Below are 15,071 nucleotides of genomic sequence, written 5' to 3'. Positions count from 1 at the left end.
AGCCACCCAGGTGCCCCTCTTTTTTTTAATTTTTAAAATAAGATTTTATTTATTTGACAGAGACACAGCAAGAGAGGGAACACAAGCAGGGGGAGTGGGAGAGGGAGAATCAGACTTCCACAGAGCAGGGAGCTGGGGCTCCATCCCAGGATCCTGGGATCATGACCTGAGCCCAAGGCAGGCGCTTAACGACAGAGCGACCCAGGCGTCCCTAAGCTCTTCCTATTGCCACAGTCCCTGCCATTCCCTATTACCCTTCATCCACCCCCTTTATTCCATTTGGCTTTCCTGCCTGGGCCTGAAGCATCTGAGCATGTGACTCGGGGTGAAAACATCCTGCCTTCTTGGGGGTGAATCCATGTCCGGGTCTTCTCTGTGCCCCTGGTACCCAGCCAGGTGGTGGCAGCGATCAGAAGCTCCAGAAATGAATGCGGAAGGAGAGAGGACCGCCTTAGAAAGCCCCTAGAGGATGGCACCCCTCCTGGGCCACCCAGGGAGGTGTGGTGGAAGGGGGCGGGGCAGAGCTGAGCAGCAGAGGTGTTCCAGCTCTAGTCCAGTCCTCTGGGATCAGACTCTCTGGGTTCGAATCCCTGCTCAGCCCTCTCTAGCTGTGCCTCAAGTTCTCCGTGCTGCAGACAGACGTCTGTAAAATAGGGATAATAATTATACCTACCTTAATGAGTCTTAAATAAAATGGAAAGCTCTAGACACTGCTGTAGTAAGCACTCAGCCAGCAGCCAGTATTACGTGCCAGGAGCCAGAGGGCTGCAAGATCCTTTGGACTGGGGCTCCTTCCAGGGCAGAGACTTGTCCAGGACGAAGTCACAATCCAGAGCTTCTCCGTGTCCACATGACCTGCTTTTTGGCAGCGGCCCGACCACTTCTAGCTCTTGAGCAAAGTTGGAGGAGGCGGCTTGAGGGACATTCCAAGGTCTTTGCCCGCCACCCCCCCCAGGCCTCCATGGTTGACAGCGGCCTTTAGGTGGGGCCCAAGGCTGGCAGAAGGGTTTTGGGTGCAATCTTTCTGCTCTCAGCCTGGCGACCAAGAGTGGCCAAAGGCTTCGTGGGACCGGGAGTTCCTTAGGGTCCCCTCCACCGAAGCCTAGGGGTGGGGGCCTCTGTCCCCTGTTACACAGCGCCATCTGCTGGGGCTATGCCCCTACAATAGGGCTGGGCCGCGTCTACACAGAGTGGGGCGCCTGTGTTGGGGATGTTAGGTGATGGGGAAGGGGGAGGGACTGGGCTGTGCGTGGTGGCCAGGATGCTGCCCTGGATGGATGGACGGATGAAGTACAAGTGATGTGAACATCGTGTTGAGAGGCGCTGGTACTGGGCGTATGCCGTGTGCATATTGTGTGCGAAGTGTGGGGCAAGGTGTCGGGGGTCATCAGCTGGAGGTGATGCAGGAAGTGTGAAGCGTTGAAGGGGCATGTCTGCACCGCGCTGGGGTGCGCGATGAGCAGGAGTTGCAAATAAAGCAGATGTGCGGAGGCTTTGTAGTTTCTGAGATGCGCGGTGTGGTTGGTGGGTGTGTTGGGAAATGGGAAGAAAAAACAAAATCTTCTTCCAACGCGGAAAACCTCCGCCAAGGTAGCAGAGACACAGAAACAGGTTTTTTTAATAAAGATTTTCTTTATTTGCCAGGGAGAGAGAGTGTGTGTGTGAGCGGGGCAGGCAGAGGGAGAAGGCGGCTTCCGGTTGAGCACTGAGCCTGACGCAGGGCTCGATCTCAGGACCCTGGGATCTCGGCCTGAGCCGAAGGCAGACACTTAACCAACTGAGCCACCCAGGCGTCCCCACAAAAACAGTTTTTATTATTGAAAACATTAAACCGGAATGTGATGCACATTACAGGCATTCACCTGAAGAATAAAACTCACGGGGTATCTGGGTGGCTCAGTGGGTTCCGTACCCGATTCTTGATTACTCCTTGGGTGGTGATTTCGGAGTCCTGGGACTGAGCCCCGTGTGGGTTCCCAGTGGGGCTCTGTGCTGAGTGAGGAGGCAGCTTGAGATTCTCTCCCTCTTCCTCTGTACCCCCACCCCACACGCTCTCCTTTCCTCTCTCTAAAATAACTAAATAAAATCTTTTAAAAAAGTATATTTGAAGAAGTCATTTATGATTTCATATTCCCTGCATGTCCCCTCTCCCTTGAGCACTAAGCATAAGCCACGGGCTTCCTACAGCCATAGGTGCTGCTCTTTCTGCCCACTGGTCTTGGCCCCGGTTACAATAAAAATCACCTTTTTGCACTGAAAACATCTCAAGAATTCTTCCCTGACCACCCACTCGTGGGTGCACGTCCAGCTCTACTACCAAGGTGGGGCTTGAACTCAGGACACGGAAATCAAGAGTCACAGGCTCTACCCACTGGGCCACCCAGGTGTCCCCCAACTTCATTGTGAATACGACTTTTTTCCTTCGGTTTCACACAAGGAATTCTACAGGTAGCCAAAGCAGGTACAACCTCTTACCCCGTTTTCTTTTTTTTTTTAAGATTTTATTTATTTATTTGACAGACAGCGATCAGAGAAGCACGCAGAGAGAGAGAGGAGGAAGCAGGCTCCCTGCTGAGCAGAGAACCCGATGTGGGGTTAAGGCAGAGGCTTTAACCCACTGAGCCACCCAGGTGCCCCCTTAACCTGTTTTCAACATAAAATTTCAAAAACCCTATCTTCTTTCTAAGATAAACAATAACTAGGCCTCCAGTATGGGGATTTGGCAACACAGTTAGTCCCGCAGAGTTCACGCTAACTTTATTATGGCCCTGGGCTTCTCTCCAGGGGAGAAACAAGCTTCTTGCTTATTTATGACCAGAGGCGGTTCCACATCTAGCAAGCAGCAAGGCCCCCACCAAAGGTAGGTTGTTATTCTCCCCAGGATGGGGGTGGGGGGGTGGGGGGTGGAGTGGAAGGGGGAGATCCGGAGCTATCTCCCAAAAGGCTTGCATTTCAAAAAGATGACTACCAGCTCCTGAGTTATGAGAATTCCTAGAGGCTGACTTAACCACGGTAGAGATTTACATACATTTGGAAAGGACCAAGAAAAATTCTGAAACAAAAGCAGGGAGAGGGGGAGAAGTCACACCCCTTCTTTTCAACCGGGAGAACTAAGCCTCTTAGTTTTCTTCTGGATTTGCCCGTCCAGGTGTTGTTTGCGAGGCGTGTTGTGCTCCGGTGTCCACGGGGGGGCGGGTGTCGCGTGGGGGCGGGTGTCGCGTGGGCGCAGGTTGGGTTGACAGTGCGTGTGAGGCTGGTCAGTGGGCGCGGGGGGCGAGGGAGGCTATGTGTGACGTGGAAGGCTTTTCAGAGTTGAGTGGGGTTGGAGTGCTGGGCCGGGGTGTGTTCCGTGTGGATTCTGCACCTGCGGTTGGGGATGGCGGTTAGTGGAATTAGCCCCCAACCTAGCGGCGGTGAACAACGCACGAGGATATCCCAGAGGGCTAAAGCCTAATTCCACCGTGGGTGTTTCATGTTTGTTTTGTTCGCTTGTTTGTTTTTAAGTAGCTTCCACTGTGGAGCCCACCGCCTCAAGATCAAGACCTGAGCTAAGGTCAAGGGTCAGAGGCTTAAGGAACTGAGCCACCCAGGTGCTCCTACTGCCGGATTCTAAAAGTAGTTCAGTGGTAGAGCCGGTGACTCTTGTTCTCAGGGTTGTGGGTTTGAGCCCCCATTTGGGTGTAAGAATTACTTTTAAAAAATGATAGACGATAGGGGCACCTGGGTCGCTCAGTGGGTTAAGCCTCTCTGCCTTTGGCTCAGGTCATGATCTTAGGTCCTGGGATCGAGCCCCACACCCCACATCGGACTCTCTGCTCGGCGGGGAGCCTGCTTCCCCCTCTCTCTCTGCCTGTCCCTCTGCCTACTTGTGATCTCTGTCTGTCAAATAAATAAATAAAATCTTTTTTTTTTTTTTTTTAAAGATTTTATTTATTTATTTGACAGAGAGAAATCACAAGCAGGCAGAGAGAGAGAGGGAAGCAAGCTCCCGGCTGAGCAGAGAGCCTGATGCGGGGCTCGATCCCAAGACCCTGAGATCATGACCTGAGCCGCAGGCAGCGGCTTAACCCACTGAGCCACCCAGGTGCCCAATAAATAAAATCTTTAAAAAAATGTTACACGATAAATAAATAAAAGGCAATTTGAGAGGCCGCTTTCGAACACCTTGTGTTCTGAGGGCCCAAGGACTACAATTCCCAGGATGCCCCACTCCCCCACCAACCGGGTACCCAGATCTCTAATGGGACCGGAGTGGGCTGGTCAAGAGGGAGGCAGCCGGCCAGGCTGATTGCGCCGAGGTTGGTTGGAATCTTTGGCGCCTTGGTTTTAGTGGTGGATACTTGATGGGCGGGAGCGGCGACCAATGAGAAGGCGGGGAGGGGAAGCCAGGGTGTGTGGGCGGGGAGAGGCGTTGACTAGCAGAAGGTTCATCCAATGACGGGCGGAAGTCGCTGGAGGGGGCCGGACGAGGTGTCCTGAGGCGGGTGGATGTGGTCGGCGGGTGTGGGCCATGGCGGAGCGGTGAGGAATCGGGGGGTGGATGTGGTCGGCGGGTGTGGGCCATGGCGGAGCCGGTGAGGAAACGGGGCCGCCGGCCTCGGGGCGGCAGTGCCGGGCGAGGGGCTCGCGGGTCCCGGGGCGGTCGGGGTCGTCGTCCTCGCATCCCGCGACCTTCAGCCCAGCGCACCCTGGACTCGGAGTTTGTGGACTTGGTCAGCGACAGCGATGAGGACATCCTGGAGGTCGCAACGGCGCGCGGCGCTGTGGACTCGGTCGAGGTTCCTCTCCCGGAGCGCTCAGGGCCGGCCGCCCGCCGGGACGACAGCGACAGCGACAGCGACAGCGAAGGGGCGGACGCACCACCCGCCGGAGCCCCGCGGGCACCGGTCAGGCGGCGGCGGCGGCTGCTGCTGGATCCGGGGGAGGCACCGGCCGTTCCGGTGTACTCCGGCAAGGTGCCGCCGGGCCCCCGGGAGGGCGAGGGCGCAGGGCTGGGGCTGGGAACGGCTGAGGTTAGGCTTCTGGGGTCGGTCTTGGGGGACCAAAGGGAAAAGCCGGGGGTGGGGCAGAGAGATGCAGGGTTCGTGGAGAGGTTCGGAGCGCGCTGGGAATTTGGGGTTCCGGGAGCTGGAGTGTTGGGAGCAGAGAGAGCGGCTTAGGGCCCGGGATCCCTGATGCTTCAGAGAGGGGCGGGCCGAACCTGGGACGGGGGTTGGGGGCCTGTCGGGTTTTGAGATTGGGGCCCGTTGCTGCGGATCCAGGAAGCGGGGGTCATGGAAGTTCAGAGAAGGTTGGGGACTCCAGAGGGTAGGGGGAGCTGGGGGATCTGGGATTTCCCAGGATTCCGAGAAAGTGGCATGGCTAGCAACCTAGGGAGGGGGTAAAAGAACTAAACTTGCATCCTCAGAATGTCTTGGGGAAACGGGGTGTCGTCGTAAGGGTACTCCGTTTTGGATCTTGGGCAAGCTGGGCTCCTAACTCCCCCAGAGCCAGAGAGGACTTGGACTTGGGGGCTGGAAGAAGGAAAGAGCCCTCTCGCTTTCCCTGTCAGGGGGACTGATTCGCTTTTGTCTTTACAGGTGAAAAGCAGCCTTCATCTCATCCCAGATCACCAGTCCCTCCTGAAACTCTGTCCCCCGGAGGCTGAGGAAGGTAGGGGCGGGCTTCCAGGGAGAGGAGCCCAGTGCTGGCTTCCCTGAGGAAGATTCCTGGAGTTTACAACCCTGTGGTCCATTTTCCCTGAGGCTCGGAGGAAGGGATGGGAGGGTGGACTCCTGCATCCCAGCCAGAAAAAAGCTCCAGTCCTGAATGGAGATGGAGTGTTAACCAGGAGGCGTAGGAAACGCTGCCAAACCGCCCTAACCCCCAGCCGACAGGCACAAGAGTGTGTGAATCTACAGATTTCTAGGCCATCTCCGAAGATTCTGATTCTGCAATCCTGGGGGCCGGGGAGGAGGAGCTGTTGAGAATCTGTAACATCTGGGTACATCGGCAACAAGTTCCTTGGGAACATTCTGGAGCCAGCGTGGTGTTCTTTGAATCTTATCAGGGCTGCCAGCCTTGGTCCTCCCCCAGTGATGTGGCTTTTGCAAACCACCCAAAGGCAGTGCGTAGGAATCAAGTTTGATAAGGAAGTGATCCAGTGGGCAAATGCAGACCTTGGACCAAGACGTCTACACCATGAGCAAGCATGGTAGGATGATCAGGAGCTGATTTCGGAACCAGCTGGCCTGGGTTTGAATCTCAGCTCTACCTTCTGGTAGCTGTGTGACCTCGGGCAGGCTCTTCTCTCAGTGCTTCAGTTTTGTCATCAGGAAAATGGGGAGAACAGTGGATCCGTGTCAAAGGATTTTGGTGAGAGTTAATCAAAGAGAATGCGTAGAGAGCCCTCTCTTGGGCTACATTTATGCTTTAGGGCAGTATCTGGAGTGTCCAAGTCCAAGGGTCCCTCTGCCCTTGCTCCACATGGAGGCCTAGTAGTGCTGGGGATCTCCCAGGAGCTTGTCAGAAAGGCGGAATCTCAGGTCTCTAGCAGCTGCCCCATTTATCGAGGACAGGGTGACTCAGCCTCGGCACTGCTGACATTCGGACGGAGCCGTTCTTTGAGTGGCGCTGTCCTGGGCATTGTGGGATGTTTGGCAGCATCCTGACCTCTACCCACCAGAGGCTGGTATCACACGCTCCAACCCCCTCCCCATCACTGTGACAACAGAAATTGTCTTGAGACATTGCCACATGTCCCCTGGGAGGAGAAATTGCCTCTGGTCGAGAACTACTGATGTTGGACTTATTATTATTGCTTTGTTTTTGCAGTATTTATATTTATTTTTGTGGTTAGTGATCATCCTTTGTGGGTGGCTAACAAGATGGGAAATTTATTTTATTCTAAATTCTTTTATTATTTTATTCTAAAATAAATCTCTAGTTTCCCATTACAAGAAATCCTAGTTACAGTGAGGGATTTAAAAAAAGGTCTTCAACATTATAGAGGTATGGATGGCACGATGTGATAGTGATGCCCACATGGAGGAAATTTGAGAAATACGGGCTCAGAGGACCTGTACCTACCTCTGCTTCCTTCTCTCTCTGTGCCCCGCCACCTCCTACCCCATAGTCTTGCTCTGCCCATCCAATCAAGTACAGGAAAGACATAAGAGGAACCTTTGTTTGTTTGTTTTAAGATTTATTTATTTGAGAGCGAGAACACACAGAGGGAGAGGGAGAAGCAGGCTCCTTGCTGACCAGGGAGCCCAATGTGGAACTGGATCCCAGGATCCCCGGGATCATGACCTGAGCCGAAGGCAGATGCTTAACTAACTGAGCCACCCAGGTCCCCCAAGAGGACCATTTTTTAAAAAAAATGCCAGCATCTGGTTTGAAGTTTGTTTTATCACATAACTAAGTAGTACATACGCATGTAATAAGGAGTACATGTGCACTAGGTAAGTACATGTTTCCTAGGGTGTGTTTATTTTGTACTTGTGGGTGCAGCTGATCAAAACAGTGAGAAGAGATTAAGTGAACCGTGGCTTAGCTGGAGCGGGTCCCACGGGGACTGTCAACCCTCACCACGCGGGCTCCTGCCTTAGAGCGGGACTCAGAACTTGCGCTCTGCCAGACTCCGGCTCGTCCTTTTCTCGGCAGCAGGCATTTCCCTGGGACTCACGCCCTTCCAGCACTTCCCCAGCGTTACTGCGTGTGTGTGTGTGTGTGTGTGCGTGTGTGCGCGCGCGTGCGTGCGCATATTGGGGCTCCTCGGTCTCCTCCTTTCCTGGGATCTCGTGAAGCCCCTGGCATGCCTCCGCTTGGCCTCTTGCTGCCCTCCCTTCGTTGACCTCGTCCGCTTTTCCTTCTCTGTCCCCAGAGACGGATATGGCAGATTCCAGCAGTCCCCATGCTGAGGATGCCCCGTGTCCAGAGTCTCCCTGGAAGAAGAAGCTCAGGAGTAAGGATGCAGAAGAGAAGACAAAGGAAGTGTTTCTGTGAGTGACACGGGACACTGCCCGCCCCCCCAGCAGAAAGGGAGCCCGAGGGCTGGGCTGAGGCAGGCGGGATCCTCGGGTGGCTCCTGAAAGGGTGAGGAGAAGGGATGGAGGGAGCCTGCAGGCCCAGGTGAGGAATGAGGGTCTTGGCAGGAGCGCTGGGCCCTTCAGGACCACCCCCGGGAGTGGAATGTACCATCTTTGCTCTGACAGGTGTGGCTCTGGGGATGGCCCTTGTGCTTCAAGCCCGGCTACCTGTCTCTTGAACTAGCTCTGTGGTTCACCTCCCTTTTCTAGAAAATGGGGATAATGGTGGCACCTGTGTCAAAATTTTCGAGTAGGTTAACACTTGGCATGTAGTAAGTACTTGGTGTCCGTTGGATGCTACCAGATACACACCTGGGAAGTGACTTACCTTAAATGTTAGGCATTTAAAATGCATAAATGAACAAATGAAGGATGAATGAGTGTTAGGCCTTTTCCTTGCCAATATTTAGGTCATGTAAGTACGAAAATGAGGGTTCAGATTTTCCCTGACTTTACCTCTCCCTGTCCACAAGATGATGTTGCTAGAAGATGCTCCCTTTTGGTTCGAGCTCTCCCCCTCTTGCTCCACAGTGGTCCATAGCTCATGAGGGGAGATACTGGGTTGGGGTCCCCTCCTCTTCCTCCGCCCAGCCCTCTCTTCTCTTTGCAGGGTTCAAGACACCTCTCCTTTGCCTTCACCTCTGCCAAGGACCAAAAGCAGAAAGCATACACGGGCACTCCAGAAGTTAAGGTGCCAAGGGCAGGGGGCTCGCTGGGGTAGAGAAGGGCAGTTTGGCGGGTGCCGCCCCCTGCCTGACCCAGAGTCCTTTCTGCACCCCAGGGAGGTGAGCAAGCGCCTCCAAGATCTCCGTTCCTGCCTGAGTCCCAAGCAGCGCCAGGGCCAGGATCACCAGCACCAGGAGGACGAGGTGGTCCTGGTGGAGGGTCCCACCCTTCCGGAGAGCCCCCGACTCTTCCCGATGAAAATCCGGTGCCGGGCTGATGTGGTCAGACTGCCCGTCAGAATGGCAAGTGTCTGGAGGGCCTGTGGGAGAAGGTTCCCCCGAGCTGTAGGTGGAGCGAGCGCGGTGGGTGGGCACAGGGGGACAGTGTCCCCTCCAGGCCCCCCAACCCCATGCCTTCGGTTGGCTCTTCCCTTTATCCCGATGGTCTTTTCCTCACCCTCCCTTCTCCGGCAGACCGCCCACCCATCCTTCAGTGCTCCATGCAAGCATCCCGAGAGGCTTGGCTTGCTAGCCCCCTTCCTCTTTCCTTCCCTCGGACCCTGTGCTCCCATGAGCACTTGCTTTGATGGCAGCCTTCCCCACACGGCTGTCACTCATTCATTCGGAGCTCCCCCCGCTCCCTGGTGAAAGGACCGTGTTTGTAGGGATGAGCCCGATGCTGGAACAAGAGTGGTAACGGAAGCGACCATTGGTTGAGCCATAACCACGCTTTGGAAGCAGCTAAGCCAGACGGCGCAAACACGCAGCCCATGGCTTTAGAAGCGCATCTTTGTTCGGCCGCCCTGCAGATGTAGAATGCCTTTATTTATTGGTTATGAAAGATTTTATTTACTTGGGAGGGAGAGAGAGTGCATGTGCTGTTGTATGAGCCAGGGGAGGGGCAGGAGGAGAAGCAGATCCTCAGAGAGCAGGGAGCCCAATCCCAGAACCCCGGGATCATGACCCGAGCCGAAGGCAGACCCCCTCACTCACTGAGCCACGCGGGCACCCCTGCAGAATGCTTTGAAAACGTAAGAGCTCGTTGCCAACGCTTGCACCACGAGTGATTTCCTGGCTTTTCTCACCTAGGCAGACGTAGCCGCACCTGTCTGCGAGAGTTGGGGACCTGTCCAGAGGGGTCCGGCGCAGGGGCGCACGAGGTCCACTTTGCTGTGGTCTGCGCCACTGTCCTTTTCCCTTCCCCAGCCCCCATACAGACACGGCTTTATTCTGCACTTCTCCAGGGAAATCTGGGGAGCTCGCAGCTGGGGAGCTCGGCCACTAGCAAAGGCCAGGGACATGTCGGCGTGGTGGGTGAGGCCGGGCATGTCAGGAGGTGGCCTCCTTTGCTTCTTGTCCCCTCCGCAGTCGGAGCCCCTACAGCGTGTGGTGGACCACATGGCCGCCCGTCTCGGGGTGCCCCCAAGCAGGATCCTCTTGCTCTTTGGAGAGACAGAGCTGTCCCCTACTGCTACTCCCAGGACACTAAAGCTCGGAGTGGCTGACATCATTGGTGAGAGGAAGGCGGGGAGGTGGAGCCTGGAGGAGGCCTTCGCCACAGGGAGGGGATGAAGTTGGCCGGGCTTCCAGGCCCCGCTCAGGCCTGGCTTCCTGATCCTCCTTCCCGCAGACTGCGTGGTGCTAGCAAGTTCGCCCGAGACCTCAGAGGTGTCCCAGCTGCTCCAGCTGCGGGTGCAGGGAAAGGAGAAACACCAGACGCTGGAAGTCTCACTGTCTCCGGTGAGTGGGAGGCCTGGCTGTGCGTGCCTCTCCCCCTGCCCTCTGGCCTCCTGTCCCTCCCACCAGTTAACACGGGGGGCTTCCCTCTGGTCCCGAGTGGTTCGGGTTCCCGCCCATCCTGGAGCCTGGCAAAAGCCCGCTGTTCAGCTTCTCTCCCCCATTGTGCCAGGAACCTTTGCTCTGGTCTCCTGAGTCCTCGTGTGTAAAACGGAAAGGCCCCTTGTGACCGTGAATCCCGTCAGAGTAACTGCCAGGCTTCTAAGCGACAGTCCCCATGCTAGAGAGAATTCACGGTCAGGGGCTTGGAGAGTTTCACAGCCAAGTTAGATGGCAACTGCTGTTGTTACCCTCCTTTAACTAACAGGGACGCGTGTCTAGAGAAGGGGGGCAACTTGCGGTATTGGTTTCCTAGGCTTGCTGTCACAGAATGTCCCAGGCCAGGTGGCTTACCCAAATGTATTCTCTTGAGGGCCTGGAGAGCTGGAGTCAGACACCGAGGTGTCGCAGGCCCACACTCCCCCAGAGACCCCGGGCAGAACCCTTCCTGGTTTCTGGGGGTGGCCTGCCGCTGAATCCCCCTGGTCTCTGCCTCTGTGGTCACGTAGTGTGGTCCCTGTGTCTCTGAGCGTGCGTCTTCTTGCAAGGACATCAGTCACTGGGGCCGCCCTCACCGAGTGTGTGCCCTCCTCTTCGCCCGATTACATCTGCAAAGACCCTGTTTCCAAAGAAGGTCCCTCGCGCACTCACCGGGGCTCGGGACCACAGAGGATCCATAACACTTGCCCAGGGTCAGGCGTCAGTAGAGTGGGAGAGCCTGGCCTCCAGCTCAGGTCGTCCTCACTCCGCTTTGGGGCCTGGGCTGTCTGCGTCCTGGTGACAGATGCCGCACCGGGATGTGAGGAACTGGGGGCTTGCAGAACCTGCCTGACCCAGAGCCCACATCCTGAGCCTTGGGCTCCATGGCCCAGTCCCTTAGAGAGGAGCCCAGCTGTGCTGGCTTCTTTGTCCACTTGCCTTCCCCTCGTGGTCTCCCTGTCCCGAGTCCTCTGTCCATCTCTGCAAGTTCTCAGCCCAAATTCTCCGTTCAAATTCTTTTTTTTTGAATAAGATTTTATTGTATTTAAAAAAAATTATTTTTTAAAGATTTTATTTATTTTTTACAGAGAGAGATCACAAGTAGGCAGAGAGGCAGGCAGAGAGAAGGGGGGGAAGCAGGCTCCCTACCGAGCAGAGAGCCCGATGAGGGGCTCGATCCCAGGACCCTGAGCCCAAGGCAGAGGTTCAACCCACTGAGCCACCCACGCGCCCCTAAAAATTAAAAAAAAAAGATTTGTTTATTTGATACAGAGAGGGGCAGGGTTGGGGTAGAGGGACAGGGACAGGCAGACTCCACGCCAAGGATGGAGCCTGACACGGGGCTCGATCCTACGACCTGAGCCGAGACCCAGGAGTCAGACGCTTAACCCACTGACCCACCCAGGCGCCCCCTTAAGCTTTGTTATTGTTTTTTAAAGATTTTATTTATTTATTTGACAGAGATCACAAGTAGGCAGAGAGGCAGACAGAGAGAGAGAGGAATCAGGGTCCCCGCTGAGCAGAGAGCCCGAGTGGGGCTCAATCCCAGGACCCTGGGATCATGACCTGAGCTGAAGGCAGAGGCTTTACCCACCGAGCCACCCAGGCACGCCTTAAGCTTTGTTTTTAAGTAATCTCTACACCCAGTGTAAGGCTCAAACTCACGACCCCAAGATCAGGAGTCGCGTGCTCTCCCGACTGAGCCCGCTAGGTGCCAACCCCTCTTTTCAAGTTCTTTTTTTTTTTTTTTTTTTTTAAGATTCTATTTATTTATTTGACAGATCACAAGCAGGCAGAGAGAGAGGGGGAAGCAGGCTCTCTGCTCAGCAGGGAGCCTGATGCGGGGCTCGATCCCAGGACCCTGGGATCATGACCTGAGCCGAAGGCAGCGGCTTAACCCACTGAGCCACCCAGGCGACCCCCTCTTTTCAAGTTCTTAACCTTCATTATTTTCCTCTCTTCCAGGACTCTCCTCTCAAGAACCTCATGTCCCGGTACGAGGAGGCCATGGGACTCTCGGGCCACAAGCTCTCCTTCTTCTTTGATGGGACAAAGCTTTCAGGCAAGGAGCTGCCTGCTGATCTGGGTATGGAATCCGGAGACCTCATCGAGGTCTGGGGCTGAAAACCCCCCTCCCTATTTGGAGGCCCAACCTGGACTTGGGGAGAACAGCTGCCCCTTTTGGCCCTATATGGGTTTATCCTTAAGCTGATGCAAAATTGAGCAGTGACCTTCCCCCTCCATTGACCCTGGTTTCAAGCCTGTAGTTCCCTGGTTAGCTAAGTGGTGGTTGTTGCCACCCCGGGGGACTGTGACTCCATTTGCGTGGTATGCTGCATTGGCAGCCCCCGGGACCCAGAGAATGTGTTCCTCATCCCCAGCCTTTCCTTCCTCAAAACGTCCGTTGTATGAAACCGCTCCATTTTAGAGCAGGTGGAGGGTGCGGGGGTGCGGATTCCAGGCCTGGGATTTCTGCCCTGCCTGAGACCCGCAGTGGCCCTCAGCGGGTTCGGATGAAGCTGGCTCGAGGCACACGCGTGCTCCGTTGGGGGACTGAGCCGGCTCACACACACGGTCACACAAGCAGGGCGGATGGCGGGTCACCCTTCTCTGCGACAGAGTGGATTCTCAGCCTCGATGTCTTCCTCGCCCCAGCACCCCTGAGAGCCAGCCTTCCTGATGCACACGCGTTGTTAAAGGCACAATAGAGCACATCCGAGCTTTTCTGTCTGGCTCTCGGGGTGCTCGTCCACGAAAGGCTTCTCCGGGCTCCGGGCGCTCTCTTCCCGGTCTTCCTGTCACGCCGAGCGCCCCTTTCACCTTGAACATGAATGTATCCTTGTCAGATGTGCTGTCACGTGGGGGGATATACTTCTGCGGCACGTGGTCTTACTCTGCTGCAGACCTTGGGCTGTTTCTTCTCTCATTCAACACATGTCGCCCCTCCGTGCGCGTCGGTGCGGGGACCGCTCCGCAGAGTCCCACACGGTCTCCAAGGGGCAGACAGCTGCGTGCCTCCAGCTCCCGGGCTCGTAAACAAAGCCACGATGTCATCTTCCGTGCGTCCCTTCCACGCTTGCATGGAACGTTCTCCGGCATGGCCACCGGGCATGGGAGGACAAGTCAGACTGGTGAATTTCCTGTGGTTCTACCAAAGTTTTCTTCCGATTGGTCATTGAGCCTCCCCTGGGGGGTCCTCGTCAGTACTTGTTGCCGCCCTGCTTTCTCATTTTTGCGTCTGGTGGGTGGAAGGTAGTGGCGTGTTTCAGTGCCCATTCATCTGATCGCCAGTTATTGGGGAGGATTTCTTCCCCTTTGGGGATCGCTTTCTGTGCCCTGCCCTGATGGGTGCAGACAGCTCTCCGGACGGCACTGGTGCCTGGTTATTTAGGGGGTGCCCTTCACCAAGCAGAAACACTCAATTTTAATGTAGGTGTGTGAACTGTTTGGTGCTCTCATTTGTTGCTTTTTGTTTTCTTATTTAAAAGTAGTTTAGATGGTTTATGTTTCCTGCCGTTGGCTTGTCAGCTTGTCCTTTAACCTTTAGGCCGCGAGCTAGGGCTGAAGTCCAGCCAGTAAAGCCCAGTGCGCACGTTGGCTGGCATTGTCTCCTGCATGAGGAGACAGGGGTTCGCCTTGGTTGATTCCAGGCTGCACTCGTTGCTGAATATTGCGTGGTACTTTTAAACCGTTTGGTTTCACCTTCACACGTGAGATCCAAGTTTTGTTTTCACCCCAAAACGAGCCAGTCTTCTCAAGTGCTGTCTACTAATAAAGCCATTAATTGTCCACTGATACGTGGTATAATTTTGGCAAAAGTATGTCACTTTCTAAAACCTTTCGTTGGAATACAACATTCCTTTGACCTTATAATATGAGAAAAACAGAAAGAAGCCTGTATAACATTTAAATAATCCACAATATGGTATAAATTTCGTTTTTTTTTCCCCAGGAGTTTTTATATCCATTAATGTTTGGACACATTAAAAATGTGTATTCAGTCTTAGCCAATAAACGGGAGTATACTCACCTTGTGTCTGCTTGAGGATTTCTGTCTTTGTGGCCCTCGTGGGACCCCTGACATGGCCCCACTGACTGAGACCATTAGTTGTCCCCTTGCCTCCATTCTTCCTCCTTCCAGAGTAACGGAACCCCGGTGAGAACAGCTCCTGGCAGTCTCTGTCGTGGCCGGGTGCCAAATTAGCCTCATGGGTGGAAGTGGGGGAGGGATGCGCCTCACAGGGTGTTTCCAAAAGTGGCCAAGTGTGAACCCCTCTCCTTTGGTTTCTTCCTGCTGCTGACAGGAGATGATCTTGGGAAAGGGAGCCACATGGGACAGGACAAGGAGAGAAGGAGCCCAGGTCCCACCAGCCCTGCACTGCTGACCTCCAAGCTTTCACAGGAAGGGGAAATTCCATCCTGTTTAAAATCAGTGCTCTTTGGGGCGCCTGGGTGGCTCAGTGGGTTAAGCCGCTGCCTTCGGCTCAGGTCATGATCCCAGAGTCCTGGGATCGAGTCCCGC

At 55.0% G+C, this 15,071-nt stretch overlaps 1 protein-coding gene across 1 annotated transcript; it reads left to right on the top strand.

Moving 5' to 3' along the window:
* The first annotated feature begins 4,559 nt into the window (after positions 1-4,559).
* Positions 4,560-14,579, top strand: LOC122895614 (nuclear factor of activated T cells 2 interacting protein). Its single transcript, XM_044233126.1, has 8 exons — positions 4,560-4,955; positions 5,580-5,652; positions 7,865-7,982; positions 8,680-8,760; positions 8,851-9,037; positions 10,103-10,247; positions 10,365-10,474; positions 12,515-14,579. The coding sequence occupies exons 1-8, from the start codon at positions 4,563-4,565 to the stop codon at positions 12,671-12,673; spliced, it is 1,266 nt and encodes a 421-aa protein (XP_044089061.1). The 5' UTR covers positions 4,560-4,562; the 3' UTR covers positions 12,674-14,579.
* Positions 14,580-15,071: the final 492 nt, after the last annotated feature.

This window comes from Neovison vison, chromosome 14 (genome assembly GCF_020171115.1).
Source record: "Neovison vison isolate M4711 chromosome 14, ASM_NN_V1, whole genome shotgun sequence".
NCBI lineage: Eukaryota > Metazoa > Chordata > Mammalia > Carnivora > Mustelidae > Neogale > Neogale vison.
This window is presented reverse-complemented; position numbering and strand designations above follow the sequence as displayed.